Consider the following 16,121-nt stretch of genomic DNA (forward strand, 5'->3'; position numbering starts at 1 on the left):
CGTGCTTATTTTCCTAAGCAGCAGAACAGAGAAGAACAGGGTTGGGACCATGAAAGGGTGAATTTCAGGCAAGGGTCACGCATGGACAGGAGACATCAAAAGACTCCAGGCTTCTGTGGACATTTCCTCTTCCTCTTGTGCCCGTGGCCCAGATGCCTCTCAAATTCGAACGCTTGTTTCCTTGAGAATGTGGAGCAACGTTTGGCAGATACGTTGTTGGTAAATAATTTGAGAATGTTCATCGGAAGCATGACTTTTGAGGGCACACAGGTAATCCTTAAAAATGATTCTGTACCCTCTGTTGTGATGCTGATATAAATTCTAACCACCCCACACTAACTCTGCGGGTCACACGTGGGTGACTCTGGCTAAAAGCCCCACGCAAGCCCCTGTGTGCCTCCAGCGAGCAGACCACACGCAGCGTCCCAGCGCATCTGTCCACGCCCCCAGGCACACATTAAACCCACAAGCCGCAGGTTACACTCCCGAGCGCTGCCCTTCTGGCCTGCCCCACCCTGCTCTTCCCGTTTGCCCCAACCCCCAGCCTCGTGGCTGCACACAATGAGATTTCTGTTTGCTCCGGTAGCATGTGACAGCGCAGTCCCTGCTTTGCCTAGCTCTGTGCTGCAGGTCTCTCAGGTAACAGGTGGCAGCTTCCCCTGTTGGATTCTAGGTATAAAAAAGAATGACCTCATAGGGGTGGAGCTCTGGGACTCCGTACAGGTGGCAGTCACAGCCAGGTAACCCCGGAGCGAAGCCGTTTAGTAAGAAGGGGGCAGTTAAACTCGTGCCTCTTGTGGCTTCGACTCTGACCCTGAGGCACTGCAGCAAATAGCCATTGCCTACAAGTCTCCGAAGCTTGCCTTTGACTCCGACGGAGCGCAGAGAAGCCACTGGGAAAGAGAACATGGGCACCAAGAAAAAGAATCTGACCTTCTTGAGGCCCAGGCTCTATATGCTGGAGAGAAGGAAGACCGACACAGTGGTTGACAGCAGTGTTTCTGGGGACCACTCTGGTACCTTGAGGAGGAGCCAATCTGACAGGACCGAATACAACCAGAAACTACAAGGTAACCAACACAGATCATTTGTCCTAGGTTATTGCACAGCCAGCTCCGTTCTCCTGCTCTTCCATTTGCAAAGAAATGACTTCAGGCAAAGGAGAAAATTCGAATACCATCTTCTCTGGAAGGAGGGAAATAAGGCAAACAGGAAAATTTTTAAAATAAGAAAATGAAAGTAAATGTCACATAAATTATAGGAAAAAAATTTATTATGTGTTTCAATAGTTAACGAACCAATTCTGAATTATTCTGAGTATACTTTTTTCCTGGTGAGGGTAATATTTTTTCTGCAGTCTTCCTCCCTTCCTTCTCCCTCCTGCAGCCAATTTAAGAAGTGGACAGCTCTAGAAAGCAAATGATTTAGAAACCGACAATAGATAGTTTCTCTCAATAGATAGGTGTGGGATGTCACACCACGAGATCTATCCAAGTAATTGTGGTTATCTTAAATAGGGGCATGAAACTTCAATCATGTCTGTGAAAAACGAGGAATGTCAGTCATCGGGTTGGTATAATAGGATTTGTTGAAAATCACATAGGTGTTCATTCCTTTAGAGTGAATCGAATGGCATCCAAATATGGTAAGAGATGTTTAGCATGCTTAGATTGAATGACTTTTGAGGAAATGACTTCAATTTATTTTGTGATGGTCATAAGAGAGTTTGACATACACCAGTTATTATAAAACGTCAGTTTAAGGCCCCGAATGTCTAGCCCTTCCCATCCAACCTCTCTTTTCCCTCCCTTTGTCTTGGAAGTCACTTGTTTGAGTAAACTTCATTTTGATGTTGATTGTGCAATGTTTTAAGTATCCACTGTGGTACCTGTTATGTGATCCCCAGAACCTGTCTCTCCCGCTTTGAGCACACTGTGAGTTTGAGCTCTTATAATCCCACCACGAGCTGTCATTCTGGACTGACAGATTATGATGAGGCTAGAAAGACCAATAGAACACATTTGTACTTAGTAGATCTCTTTCCTAAAAAAAAAAAAAATGCTCAGACTTAGTTATACAAATTAATTAAATAAATTAAATGCATTTAAATGAAATCTTTAAAGATAACTACTGTGAATTAACGCTTTAAAAAAATCCTGATGGCTCAGGGTTAAAATGCAGTCAAGTCTTAATCCTTAAAGGACTTTTTAAAAAATGGGAGAGAGGTATTGTTCGATCTTTGAAATTAACTTTTCTCAAGGCAATGGATATGTTGGCAAGAATGCAAATTTTAAAGTCATACACATTTGTCTTGCAATCCTGCTCTTCAACTTATGACCTGTAAGATTTTGAGCAAATTACTTCTAATTTCTGAGCCTCAGTTTCCCTATCTATGAAAGTGGGACAATGAATCTTACCACATAGTGTTGCTGGGAGAATGAAATCAGATAATTACATGAAACACCTGGCATATTGGCTGAAATATGGGATGTGCTCAACAATAGTTATTTTTTTATTTTAGGAATAATGGGAACAATAATGATAGAATTAGAATAAGACTTTATTCTATGAATCAAATTTACTAATTTACCAATCTATTTCAACTCTTTTTCTGTCTTTTGATGAAGAGACCACATAAACAAAGCCCATGGCTTTATCTCTAATAACATGTTTATTCTGTCTGAGATTCACTAATTCAGCAACTTTTTGTCCAGATTTTCCATTAGCAAATAAAAAATGGAAATTCAGTTCCTAAACTTAGTAAAAAAAAAAAAAATACATCGGTGACCACAAAAGACGGCAGATGTTTGTTGGTTACTTTGCAGAAGACCTCAGGCTGCTTATGTACTCCACTAGGTTTGTGGTTTCCCTGTGCCTTGTTGGATCCTGTCTTTGAAGCTAGAAGAAGACTCAGGAGTTAACAACCCATGTTCCTAGAATTGTTTGTGTAGGAGACAAATCATCAGGGAGTGGAGAGGAGCACATCAGAGCTGTAAGACAGGTTGGCCTCTGATAAGTAACACTTTTCAGACGTAACTCTTAGTAAAATCCAAGTCTGATATTAATGCCTAATAGAGCTTTTCGTAAGATTCTTCTGTAACTGCTTTGGCATCAATAGAAAACATTTTCTCATTAACATTCAAAGCAATCAGTTCTTTTGGGCTTGCACTCTGGTCTGCATTATACCCATTATCATGCAGATGGATCCTAAATCACCTTAAGAAGTTTTTTTTTTATTACTACAATGCTGAGAGTTTTTCCTCTGCCTATCTTGGAACTGGTAGTTCCCTGGGAGGCATTGAGTAAAGAGCTGAGCTGGTTAGAGCCTTCCAATGGATGGCCTAAAGCTACTGTGAGGTCACAAGGAGCTTTTCAACGCTGGAAAGAGGCCTTTGGGGCTCCTGGGTGGCTCAGTCGTTAAGTGTCTGCCTTTGGCTCAGGTCATGATCCAGGGGTCCTGTGATCAAGCCCTGCATAGGCTCCCTGCTCAGTGGGAAGCCTGCTTCTCCCTCTCCCACTCCCCCTGCTTGTGTTCCCTTTCTCACTGTGTCTCTCTCCGTCAAATAAATAAATAAAATCTTAAAAAAAAAAAAAAAAAGAGGCCTTAGATTATTTAGCCAGAGTCCTTCAGTGCTGTGTTATTATTTGAGTAATATGGTTCACTGCTCTGTCTCTTTGAGAAAATTCTCTGGGTTCTGGGAAATCTGACTTTTCTTTGGTGCCCCTGGGTTCACCTCTTAACTCATACTACACAGTCTATTTGTTCAGTTCACTTTCTGGCTGACATCACTCTAGTAGTGTGAATCCTAAATTGTAATTTCTTTAAAAATGGCACACTGGGTAAGAGCTACTAGATTAAACAATAGAACATGGTTCTGGGGACACCTGGGTGGCTCAGTCAGTTAAGTCTCCAACTCTTGGTTTTGGCTCAGCTCATGGTCTCTGGGTCATGAGATCAAGCCCCACGTTGGGGTCTCACTCAACAGGGAGTCTGCTTGAAAGATTCTCTCCTTCTGGACCCCCACCCTCACTCGAGAGCACGTGTGTGCTCTCTCTCTCTCTCTCAAATAAATAAATCTTTTAAAAAATAACATGGTTCTAATGAGAGTATCATAAAATCTTTGTAGAAGGTTGTGATCACAACATAGTCATTAAGCCTCAAGTTTTGCAATAATAGTCCTTTGCTAGCCTACTCTTAATAGCTCCCGTATTCCTTCAACAGATTTGTTCAGTTAATTGGCATTTATTGGGTATGTTATGTGGTGAGCAAAACCAGAATATATGCCAAGGATTACAACTACAAAATCATTAAAAAAAAAAGTCTGACCTTTACTCCAAAGGGGCTTAAACTCATTTGGAAAGATAAGACAGGTAAACAAATGCAATAAAGTGGCATGAAAGAATTCAGGTGGGATCAATGAGTCCATAAAAGGAGGAAATGGTCTATTCAGGATTGGGCGGGGGAGGTTGTTGGAAAACATTGTCAAGAGTTGATAAGGTGGGCACCGGGAGAAAAGCAGAATGGGGAGAGAAGCATGTTTTAACTTCTTCATCATACTGATCTCTGTCTGAAATTAGGTAGTTTGTTTCCTTGTTTATTGCCTATTATTGACTCCCACTTGTCCTCCCATCTCTCATCCCCCACTCCATGAAAGAGACCCTATCTGTCTTGGTAACTGTTCCATCTCTACACTTAGAATCATGCCCAGCACACCATAAGCATTCAGTATCTTTCAAATAGAATGAATGACTTGAACGAGCTGGTCCAGGTAGGGAATCAGTGTGAGGAAAGGCCTCGGAGCCTGAATTAATAGCCCTTGTATCTTTGAATGTGAGGATACATGTCTCCATTAATAAAGATGATTCTTCGGTAAAAAAGAAATAAACATATTAGGGATGAAAATGTACAGTGTTGCCTAGATAACAAATAATTCTCAGTGGAAGCCTATTTCATTCCTGACTCTACATTTTAGAGCACAGCAGACCCTACTTCAGCTCATTCCTCTTCTTCCATTCATCACAAAAGCTGCATCACCTTACCTTCCCAGCCAGCTCAGCTCCTCATTGCCATTTTACTGGGGAATCATGGAGAGTGATCAAGGCAGGGGAAACTTACTGGCTGATATATTAAAACTCTTTTCTTTGGGAAATGATTTTGTGTATGGTTATATGTGTGAACTATACATTTGAAATATGCCTAATTTAAAAGTTATGTACAAGTGTTTCTGTATGTATGCAGATTATCTAATCTATCTACAGTATGTAAATATAGTTGTGTATGTGTACTTGAGACATATTTCTGTAATGATTAAAACTTTTTATAAAATGTTTATTGATTAACATTCAGCAGCCTTTTCTGAAAATCCTACATGATTGGTATGACTGATATTACAGGCCTCAGTGTGGGTGATATGGGATGAATGTTTATGTCCCCTCCAAATTTACATGTTGAAGCCTAATCCTCAATGGGATGTTATTTGGAGGTGGGTTTTGGGGAGATAATCAGGTCGTGAGGGTAAAACCCTGCTGAATGGGATTAGTACCTTATAAGAACAAGCATGAGAGACCTCGCTCCCTCTCTCTCTGTTCTCTGTCATGTGAGGGTCTGAAAAGACAGTCATCTGTCAGCTAGGAAATGGGCCCTTATCAGGCACTGGATCTGCCTTAAACTTGGACTTCCCAGCCTCCAGAACTAAGAGAAAATAAATGTTTGTTGTTTAAGCCATCCAATCTATGGTATATTTGTTGTAGCAGCCCAAACTAATTAAGACAGTGGGTCAGTACTTTTATTCTATATGGCCATACTAAACCTCTGGTTAATTTTTTGGCCTATGTACGTTCTTTCTTGTCAAGTATCAGGTGAAAGAGTGAGAGCTGATGGGTAAAATGTCATTACTGTTGCTGATAACACAAGTCAAATCCACATCTCCAATTCATAATAGGTCCGTGGTCTTTTCTTTTCTTTCTTTTTTTTTTATTCAAAGACTATCATATCATTCTTATTAAGAAAGGATTGCTTGACTGTTTTTATAAAAGCCTGAAGTGTTTTTACTGTGGTGATGATAAGGAACCAACCTATTGATGAACGTTATACAGAATAACATATTTTGCAGGACGAAGACAAATGGCTCAAATAATAAGTTAGATGTGGTAAGATTATGGGAACATTTCATTGGTAATGATTTTTAAGAATACAAACCAATCTGTAAGTGAGCAGGAGGTATAGTTAACATTGGGAGATTTGCTAATTTGGTCTAGTGAAGGGTAGAATAAAACTAATTGTGTAGCTGTCTGAGCATGTTTCTCTCTTAGTGCTACAAGCCGTTTGTGTTCCTCCTGTTCTCTGAGTATTTAGTAGGTCTTTTTTTACGTGCCTCTGTACGCCCTTTAGTGAAGTGGGAAATACTTGGATCAGTAATGTAACACGAGTGTAAATAAGGTGTTTTTCATATTTTGAAGGGTAAATCTTTATAAAAGTCAAGACACTTGTAAATCTGAGTAATTTCTGTCTCATCACACACATAGAAGCCAAAAAAAGCATGATATATTACTTTCCTTCTTTTTTAGTAAAGGTATTTTATGGTTTGGGGAAGAGTTATTTGAATTAAATAAAGGGTGAGTCCCAGGAATCAAGAAGTTGGAGCTGTTCCACTACAATCACATTGTGACAAGAAAATTTATTCCTGTGTTCTACTTATGGGACACTAGATATAACTTTCTTGAAAGTAGCAAATCCAGCTTCTAATTGCATTTTTTTGTCCACAAAAATTATGAGTTTATCAAAACAAGAAATGAGAAATCAAGAGGGAAGGAGGGAGGAATGGAAGAAAGGAAGGAAGGAGAGAGGAAGAGGGAGAGGAGGAGGTGTGGCGGGGAGGGAAGGAGCAAGGGAGAGGAGTGTGTTGGGGAGGGGTAGTAGGGAGGGAGGGAGAGAGAGAGGAGAGAAAGAGGGAACTCAGATGTATGAAGCAAGAATAGAAATGTACCTTAAAATAATGATAGAGCTGGGGAAAGATGGCTAAGATTTAAGCTACATTCATATTTGTTTCTGTAGATACAGGAAAGGATTAAAAAAACCCTCTTTTTATAGAATTACCTTTTCTTGACATAATCATGCTAACTTCAGTACTTTTGTGGATATTGATTTCCTGGGAAGTGTGAAATTATTGCAAGAACTGCTGAACTTGTAAGCAATATCACCCTTAGAACCAGGCAAGACTTGGCTTCAGGTTATGCCTTAAAGTGCCCCTCTGTGGCCCCCTTGCCACCAAGACGGTGAGGAGTCCATGGGGCCAAAGTTACTGACTATGTGAGAACCTTACCTTTATTTCTAGACCAAGTTCAGGGTCCCTGGGACCATGGAACTTTCTGTTCAACAGGCCCCAGTAGTTGCTCCAAGGCCTGCTGGGACCCCTTCCCCTCCCAGCTTCCTCAGGGCAGACTATGGTTGCTGGTGTGCAGACTCTTGAGCCTGAGGGGCAGTTGATTATGGAGGTGTGTCTGGAGCTTGATCAAGCTGGGGTATTCACATCATACCTACGGGGCCCCTTGTGGGAGGGAGAGAGCCGGGAGAGGAAGAGTAGGGATACAGGCCTCAGGACTTGGGAAGGTGAGTGTACCCCAGGGCCTCCTACTAGATTTTGGCATGAAACTCTGAAGGAGCTGAAAAATCTAAATTTGAACTTGGCCTCCCAGATTATTATGAAGGTATATTTACCAACATAGAAAGATACAACATATTTTATTTAACAGTTTGCCAGCTTGACTCACAATTGTTAAATATGTAGACATGACGTGTTGGCCTCCATTTGTACACTCAAGGGAGGCTGCTTATGAGTGGCTTTTGGTTGTAAGCTCTGTTTGAGATAGGCCCTTACTCTATACTAGGTATGAAGAACAAGAAGGAAGGAAAGGCAGAGAGGAGAGACTGTCATCTGCTTGCAACTGTGCTGGCCTGGAGACTTTCACACATTATTATTTAATCCCAGCACCTTTTCAGTTCTGGTCTCATAGTTGAAAAAACAGGTCATAGGGGAGGACAGACTTCCCTCTACCCTCCTGGGATCAATAGCTGGGTCTATGAAATAAACTGACAACAGGCAGATCAATAGGAGAAAAGGTATACAGGTGTATTAATTTTAAATGTTACCTGCTAGGGGGCATCACAGGGGGAAAAAAGTGCACATCCCCAAAATGGTGAGATTTGAGAGCTTATATAGCAGCATAGTGTGGATGGGAAATGGAAATGTAGGGGAGAGTAAATCATTTTAGGAAAGATGACTGGGTCCTGAGAAGAACAGACGGGGAGGTAATAGTTTGTGACAAAGTTTTTCTGGGTGTGGTGTCAACTTCTAGTTTTCTCTCCAATGGTAAGAGTCAATATTCCCCAGCTGATGAAACTCTTGAGGAGAGGATTTATGCCAGTTGAGTTCCTTTTGGAGGATCTGTCTTTAGGCAGATAGAGGGAGTGCAGAGAAAGCCTCTCCCTGAACTTGCTGTTTATCAAGTGCCTTCAGCTCCAAATCATCAATATACCAATGCAGCATATTTTGGGGTGTCATGTCCTAAACTCCTTCAGGTAGTAGAGCTTGGATCAGAATGCAGGAGCTTTCGATATTTGCAAATAGGATGCATCTGATTCATTGACTTTGTAGGTATTCATCTGTATGGTTTATTAGTAACAAGAAGTCAAAGCAATTTGAGGATTGCGGTACATGTTTTGTAATGTGGTGACATTCCTCTGCTACGATACTAAAGCCTGACCTATTAAATTTTTCACTTTGGAATACATATCCTTTCTTTGGAATTATTGTGACACTCCCCTGCAGGAGTTTAATAAATGCTCTTTTTGTTTAATTGTCAGGAAACAAAATTACAAAGTTAGGTTAAGCAAGCCTGCCCTATAGTATAGCATGGTGATCTCCATTTCCCTCTTCCTTGATTATCTTGACACTATTTCTTTTAATTTTATGCTTGCTGTCATTTATTTATTTGCATCTCAAAAACTAATATACAACCCAAGCCCTGAGAACCCTATGGGGCCCCTTGTGGGAGGGAGAGAGTGGGTGGGTGGGAGTAGGGTGGTGGTGTATGCATGTGCAAATGAAAAAAAAAAGAATCATATACTGGGAACAAGCAGCTCATTATCTGGTAGGTGGTATTTCCATAGAATTCTATGAAGTCAGCCTAAATTGGGAATCTTAAATGTAGCAGGAAAATAGTGTTATGATTAAAAGCCTTTGTTCTAGGTTGTTCTGAACAATTTTGTTCTTGATTAATGAATCAGAGAATAAATGGAACGCTCTAGGATACCTGTGCTGAGGCCCTCGATAGAGAATGTAATCTTGACTGTCTGACATCCAATTGTGACTCAAAGAAGAAAACTTAAAGGTCATGTCATCAAGCTACTGATCTGAGAACTCTGAGTCATTGCAGACCCTCACAGAATTGTCTTTCCTGAATGCTTCTTAATGTTAGGCCTTCAGTGTCACTACAGAAAGCTGTCACAGATTTCTGCTTCTGTCTTTGTTGTGAAATAGTTGATGAAGACATTGTTTACTTCTCTCCGTGCCATCAAGTTTTATTCAAGGAAAAACTTTGGCTCCTCTTAAGAATTAGAAACATGTCTCCCTCCCAGATAAAAAACAAGCAATTTTCTGTATTTAGCTTCCTGGAGCTTAGAGTCCAATTTGTACTGAATGCTTGGCCTTTAGAGTAGCTGTTTTCTTTGCCTAAAAGTTTCTTCGCTCAAATCTCAGCAAGGATGGATTCTCATCATCAAGGCCTCTGCTCTCCTTCTGGGAGAGTCCTTCTTGGACCATCCTACCTAAAGAGGCATAGGGAAGGAAAGACGTTTCCTTTATCCTCTTAGCTTCCGTGGCTGGGAACTGTGAGTTGAACTGACAAAAGACAGATTAACAGGAAAAAAGCATATATATTTTATTGGATGTTAACATTTTTATATGGCATGGAAGGAGTCATAGAAAGAAATGAAAATCCCAAAGAAGCTGTTAGACCCATGGTTATATACCATTTTAACAAAGAATGATAAGTTGTGGAGACATGAGAAGACAAAGGGAAAAAGCACTTGACCTAGGGGTGTGAAATTGTAGGAAGTGAACAGCAAATATGTGGGGGGCACTCATGGAACATAAGGGTTATTTTTTTTAGTGAGGTTTGTACAGACTCATCTTGATGTCAAGATTACCCCATTTCTGATAATAAGAACGTTCTCTTCCTGATAGTGGGAGGGCATCTTTCTCCCAAGAAATGTATACTTTGTTTTTGGGTACAAAGTGGGAGGAAGGAGAGCCATTCCTGCATCTGGTATTTCTCAGTTGCCTTCAGCTCAAAATAATCAATATGCCAAAGCGGCATATTTCCAGGTGTTCAGGGCATTCTGGGGTCTTTGTACCACCTACTGCCTTCTAAAATTACACTATCCCATTTTCACCTCTCTTTTCCATTTGAATATAATTCTCCTTGGAGATAGAGATTTAGTCTTATTTTAACATTTAAGCAGTGCCTGGTATATGGTAGATGCTCAGCTCAATGACTAAAAAATATTAAGTGACTAATGACAACTATATTGAACCTTATCATTTTTTTTTAAAGATTTTATTTATTTATTTGAGACAGAGAGAATGAGAGAGAGAGAGCACATGAGAGGGGGGAGGGTCAGAGGGAGAAGCAGGCACCCTGCCGAGCAGGGAGCCCGATGCGGGACTCAATCCAGGGACTCCAGGATCATGACCTGAGCCGAAGGCAGTCGCTTAACCAATTGAGCCACCCAGGCGCCCTGAACCTTATCATTGATAGATCTTAAAGATTCTGTCATTCCTATCTCCCCATTACTTAATTGTAGCCAACTTTTGGGTTAGCTGCTCTAAATTCTTTTACTGTAAAGGGAGAAACACTATAAATAAATAAATCTAATGAAACAAGAGAAGAAATAATTTCTTGGCCAAAGAAATGAGATGCCAGTTTTAATGAATTTATTCAATAAGCATTTGCTCGGTGTTCATAAGTGCCAAATATTGACTAGATCCTGAGAATACAGAAATACATCAGAAGCAAACCCCATCCATTGAGTGACAGGCAGCGAACCAATAATTGTAACAACGTGATAAGTGGCTGAAGTGTGGCTGCAGGTTGAGTTTCTGGGTTGCAGGTTCTGAGATGGAGAGTAGGGTGCAGGAGAGAGCTTATGTTCTTGTGACCCTCACCTGGGGAAGAGAAGGGAAAGGCACAGAGCCGAGAGAGAAGCAATTGCACTCTGATCCTGTCTCAGAGGAAGCCTTAGTCAACTCTAAAGACAAGTCCTAAAGGTAACATGATCCTTCAGAGTTGTCGCCAGTGGTACAAACCTGGGCCCTACATCACCCTTTAAGTGGCTGGGGCCACCTTGGGAAAGAGGTATGACTTGGGAGGTGTTCTTACCTAAAACAGTTCCAGAAGAGGCCCAAGAAGTCTTTTGCCCCTGAAGGGAAACTGATCAGCTCATCACAGCATCCACCTCATATTAAGTGGTTATTATTATATTAGAGATACAATAAAGCAATATAAGAATTGTGATGAGAAAGAGCTTTATCACACCTCTAAAATGTCAAAATTAGAGACATGGAAATCTGAATCTTGAATTCCAGTTTGGATTGTTTGGGGGCATGGAGGGATGGGCATTCCAGACAAAGGGATTAAATGTCTCCTACTACATGGGGCATTAAAACTAGTTTCCCTGTTCGAGGGTTCATTCTTAGATGAAAAAGATGGTACTAACACCACCTGAGCATGTGTACTAGGCACATAGGTGCATTATGTCATTTTATGCTCTAAACAACTTTGCAAAGAACGTATTATCCCGATAACGTTCTGACAATATTGGATCCCGACAGGGTCCAAAACACAACAAAACAAAAACCCCCAAAAAGCACAAAACAAAACAAAACAGATACTGTCATATGTTTATAGATGATAACACTACGGTTAAGAGACATCTAGCCATCTGTCCCACAGTCACATAGCTAGTAAATGGTGAAGACTAAGTTTCACCGAGGTTTACTTGGCTCCAACATACATGCTTTTTCAACCACCATATAATCTCCATTGTTCTAACCTTAGTTTTTAGTACTTGTACCTGTTTTGTGATTTATTTTTAAGGAATTGACTGATTTTGATAAAATTTTGAACAATACTCAAAAACATCAAGAGACTCTTAATTTCTGCCAGTACATTGATCTGCAATCTGGAGGTAAACGGTGACCAATAAGTGTATTCCAGTGGCTGTATTATTTTACGCTTTTCAACAAAATGTTATATGTAGATGTGAGTTAGAAAGATGCACAACTGTAACGATGAGTTATATGCTTTCTAGATTCACTAGAATATTCCACTCTAAGAATAAAAATCTCATTATTTAAGTTATTTAATCTTGGAAAACTACTCTTCATCACTAACAATAGAGCACACAGCATGATGAGGATGGCTGATGAAGAACTGGGTTGGAACATCAAACCATATTGCTCCTCTGGCTTAAGAGTCCTCAGTGCTTTTCCATGTCCCATAGCAGTGGTATCCAAAGAGGTACAGATGGCCTAGGAGTTTTTCAAGACAACCCATTATGACAAGAAAAAATAAGTTTATTTTTCAGTTTTATCCTTTGAAAATATTTATTTTTGAGTATTCTTTATAATGTACATGATATGTTAATACTATACATATATTAGAGATTCATTTCATGCTCAAAACAGTTTGACACATGATCAAAAAAAATGGGAATGAGGGGAGCCTAGGTGGCTCAGTCAGTTAAGTATCTGCCTTGGGCTCAGGTCATGATCTTAGGGTCCTGGGATCAAGCCCCGCGTCAGGGCTCCCTGCTCAGGGCAGAGCCTGCTTCCCCTCTGCCTCTGCCCCTCCCCCACTCATGCTTTCTCTCTACCTCTCTCTCTCAAATAAATAAAATCTTTAAAAAAAATTGGGGGTAAAATTATGACCATGCTACAACATGAATGAATCTTGAAGACATGATGCTAAGTGAAATAAGCCAGACCCAAAAGAATAATTATTGTATGATTCCACTTACTTGAGGTACTTTAGAGCAGTCAGATTCATAGAGGCAGAAAGTGGAATAGTGTTGGCCAGAGGCTGGGGAACAGGAGAGTGGGGGGTGGTTAGTGTTCAATGTGTACAGAGTTTCAGTTTGGGAAGAAGAAAGAATTCTGGAGATGGATGGTGGTCATGGTTGATATGGATGTACCTAATGCAGCTGAGCTGTACACTTAAAAACAGTGAACAGGGTACATTTGATGTTAGGTATAACACTAAAAAATAATAAAGGTTGGAGATTCCAGGTTGTAACAGTGGATACAAGGCCTCAATTACAACTTGACCCCATCTTTTCATGCTCATCTCTGCGGACAGTCTTTGGACTGGTATACCTTGCTCTGTGCTGTTTCTTCAACCTGGAGTGCCCTCCCTCACCCTGTTTGCTTTATAAACCCCTACTCATCTTTCCAAGTCAATACTTCTGAGTCGTAACACACAAAAGACATTTGTGTATCACATCCTCTATACATTTCTCATATTCACTATTTACATGCCACTGTCTCTTTTACTTGATTGAACTTCTCGAGGACAGGAACACTTGTATGCTGGCCAGTACCCAATGATCGCATTTGTTGAGTAAATGAGTGTGTAAATGAATAAAAACTGAACAGTAAGTAGGTGGAGTAGCGTTTATGCAGTGGACATCCTGGATGGGGATAGGAGGCCCTTCCCTGCGGTGGGCTCCTTTGAAGGCATGTCTTGAGCACTTTACTTACTTCAGGGTCACAGGTCCTGGATATGGATTTAACCCAGATGATATTTAATCCAGACAAAAATTAATCAATGTTTATCTCATCTCAGAATCCTCTTCTCTATATTGGGTTTTGTTGGATCACCCTTACAGTCCCACCCTCGTTAGCAAGGGCATACAAAAATCACATCTACTTCATGATGGAGGACCTACAGGTTCCTCCTTGGAATGCAATCTCACATGCCTATAACCAGATATGGATAAAGAAATTAAATTACTTTTGGTCTGGGCAAATGAAAGATTCTAAGCAGTGATTCTCTCCTTTTCTTTGTTAACCAGTCTATACATCTAAAAATAGAAATAAGGTACTTAAAAATAGTTTAGAGTACTGACCAGAGTTTGACTTGCTTCTGAATGCCACACCAATGAGACATTTAGGATTACCATTATGTTACAATGGTGCTACAGGTTTTAAAATATTCAAATCTTAACCAAACATTTAAAAAATACTACAATTACAATCTCACAGGGTGCTTTTGTTTCATTATTCTGAGCATTTCTGTGTAGAGTGCAATATTAAATTAAGATGGGAAATTAGATTTCTTTTAATGAAAGAATTCTTGGAAAACAAAGTCAATACTTCCCTGACAAAAATCAAAACTTCATTATATTGTAGTTGCAAATAATTTTTTTTTTAGGTATTTGATTTTTCAAATGTAGAGTATAATCAACATATAACTGTAATTTTTTCAGTGAAACGTTAATCAAATAAGATTTTGGATTGGAACAAACCTATCAGGAAAGCTCAAGCCTTGTATCATTTTTAGTAAATGTTATTATAAGTATGTACAAATTCACAATGACAACAATAATTATACCAAACAAAACACTCAGGCCACAATTTGATCTTATTTCAAAATACTCTCCTCCATGTTTATGCTTGTGTTCAACCCTGATGACTTCTTCTGTCCTCAGATTACATCACGTGTGATAAGAGCCTGTTCATATACTCACTGTATATACCATGTGCACACTACACATTTATGTATACTATATACATACATACTTGCACATGGCTCATTGTGTTGTGTGTGATGTTTGGAATCCATAGCCTGTAATAATTAAATTGAACTAAAAGAGTCTGTTTCAGTTGGTTGCGAGGAAAGCCAACCCTGTTTCTCATTTGTCTAAAATCTATAAAAAATGGACAATGGTGTACTCCTATATCTAGGTCAGCATAAAGTTTTTGGCGATAAAAAGAGGGGAAAAAAGCAATCACACTCTGATAATTTGCCCACAAATTGCCTTAAATTTATCTTTACCCTAAATTCATGTATGATTAGCAAACTGATTTTTTTAAGAGAAGACAATGATGCTTCTCCCACTCCCACACCATGACTTACTTCTCTCTAGAATTCTGCTCAAAAATCACCTTATTAATGAGGCTTTCTGTGACTTCTCACTGTAGAATTGTAACTACTAACTACCACCTGCTTTATTTTCTTCCATAGTGCCTTATCACTATCTGGCATGCTAGATACTTCTTTATTAACCAGTTTATTGTTTCTCTTCCATCACTACAATAGGAGTTTCATAAGAGCTGAGGGTTTTCTCTTTTTTTGCTGCTTTATTGCCAGCATCTAGAACAGGATTTCTCAACATGGGCGCGACTAATACTTTGGACCAGACAATTCTTTGTTGGAAAGGCACTGTCTAGTACATTGTAGGATATTAGCAGCATCCCTTGCCTCTACCCACTAGATGCCAGTCACCCCCCTACTATTCCCCAACTGTGACAGCCAAAAATGACTCCAGATATTGCCAAGTATCCCCGGGGGTGAGGGACGGGGGGAGGAGGGGAGCAAAATTGCTGCTTGAGAACTACTGATCTAGAACAATGCCTGGCACAGTGAACACTCAATAAATATTTGTTGAATGAGCCCCAAACAAGTGGATCAAGCCAAACTTCTGCATTTTCAATAATAGAACAATTACAACAGAAAAATTGAATACAGTGAGGACTTTACCAGTAAAGTTCCCTTTCTATTCAGGGCTTAAAATATGTCCTCTTTCACTAATCTCCTGCTAAAGACTTTGAATAAAGACATTTCCAGAAAGTCCCCATTTATTTAGTTCCTAATTGTTTGGGCTGCACGATGCTGCTCACTGGAGGAGCCTGTAAATTGAAACCAATGCCACTTAAGTATTTTTCAAGCCAGGTAAGCTTTGTTGCATTCCTTTTGGAAACCCACTCCTTTGCTTTCTGTAGCAATTAGCAGTCAGTGGAAATAAATCACATGCCCTCCAAATGAGAATAAAATATTTCCCT

At 40.0% G+C, this 16,121-nt stretch overlaps 1 protein-coding gene across 1 annotated transcript in view; it reads left to right on the forward strand.

Moving 5' to 3' along the window:
• Positions 1-249: 249 nt before the first annotated feature.
• Positions 250-16,121, forward strand: part of ARHGEF38 (Rho guanine nucleotide exchange factor 38) — a 130,321-nt gene continuing 114,449 nt past the window's right edge. Inside the window, exons 1-2 of the mRNA XM_035030132.1 lie at positions 250-270; positions 881-1,070. Coding sequence (XP_034886023.1) covers positions 250-270; positions 881-1,070 — 211 coding nt within the window. The remainder of the gene's footprint in view (positions 271-880; positions 1,071-16,121) is intronic.

The sequence above is a fragment of the Mirounga leonina genome, unplaced genomic scaffold, assembly GCF_011800145.1.
Source record: "Mirounga leonina isolate KUSES-001 unplaced genomic scaffold, KU_Mleo_1.0 Mir_357, whole genome shotgun sequence".
In the NCBI taxonomy this organism is placed as follows: Eukaryota; Metazoa; Chordata; class Mammalia; order Carnivora; family Phocidae; genus Mirounga; species Mirounga leonina.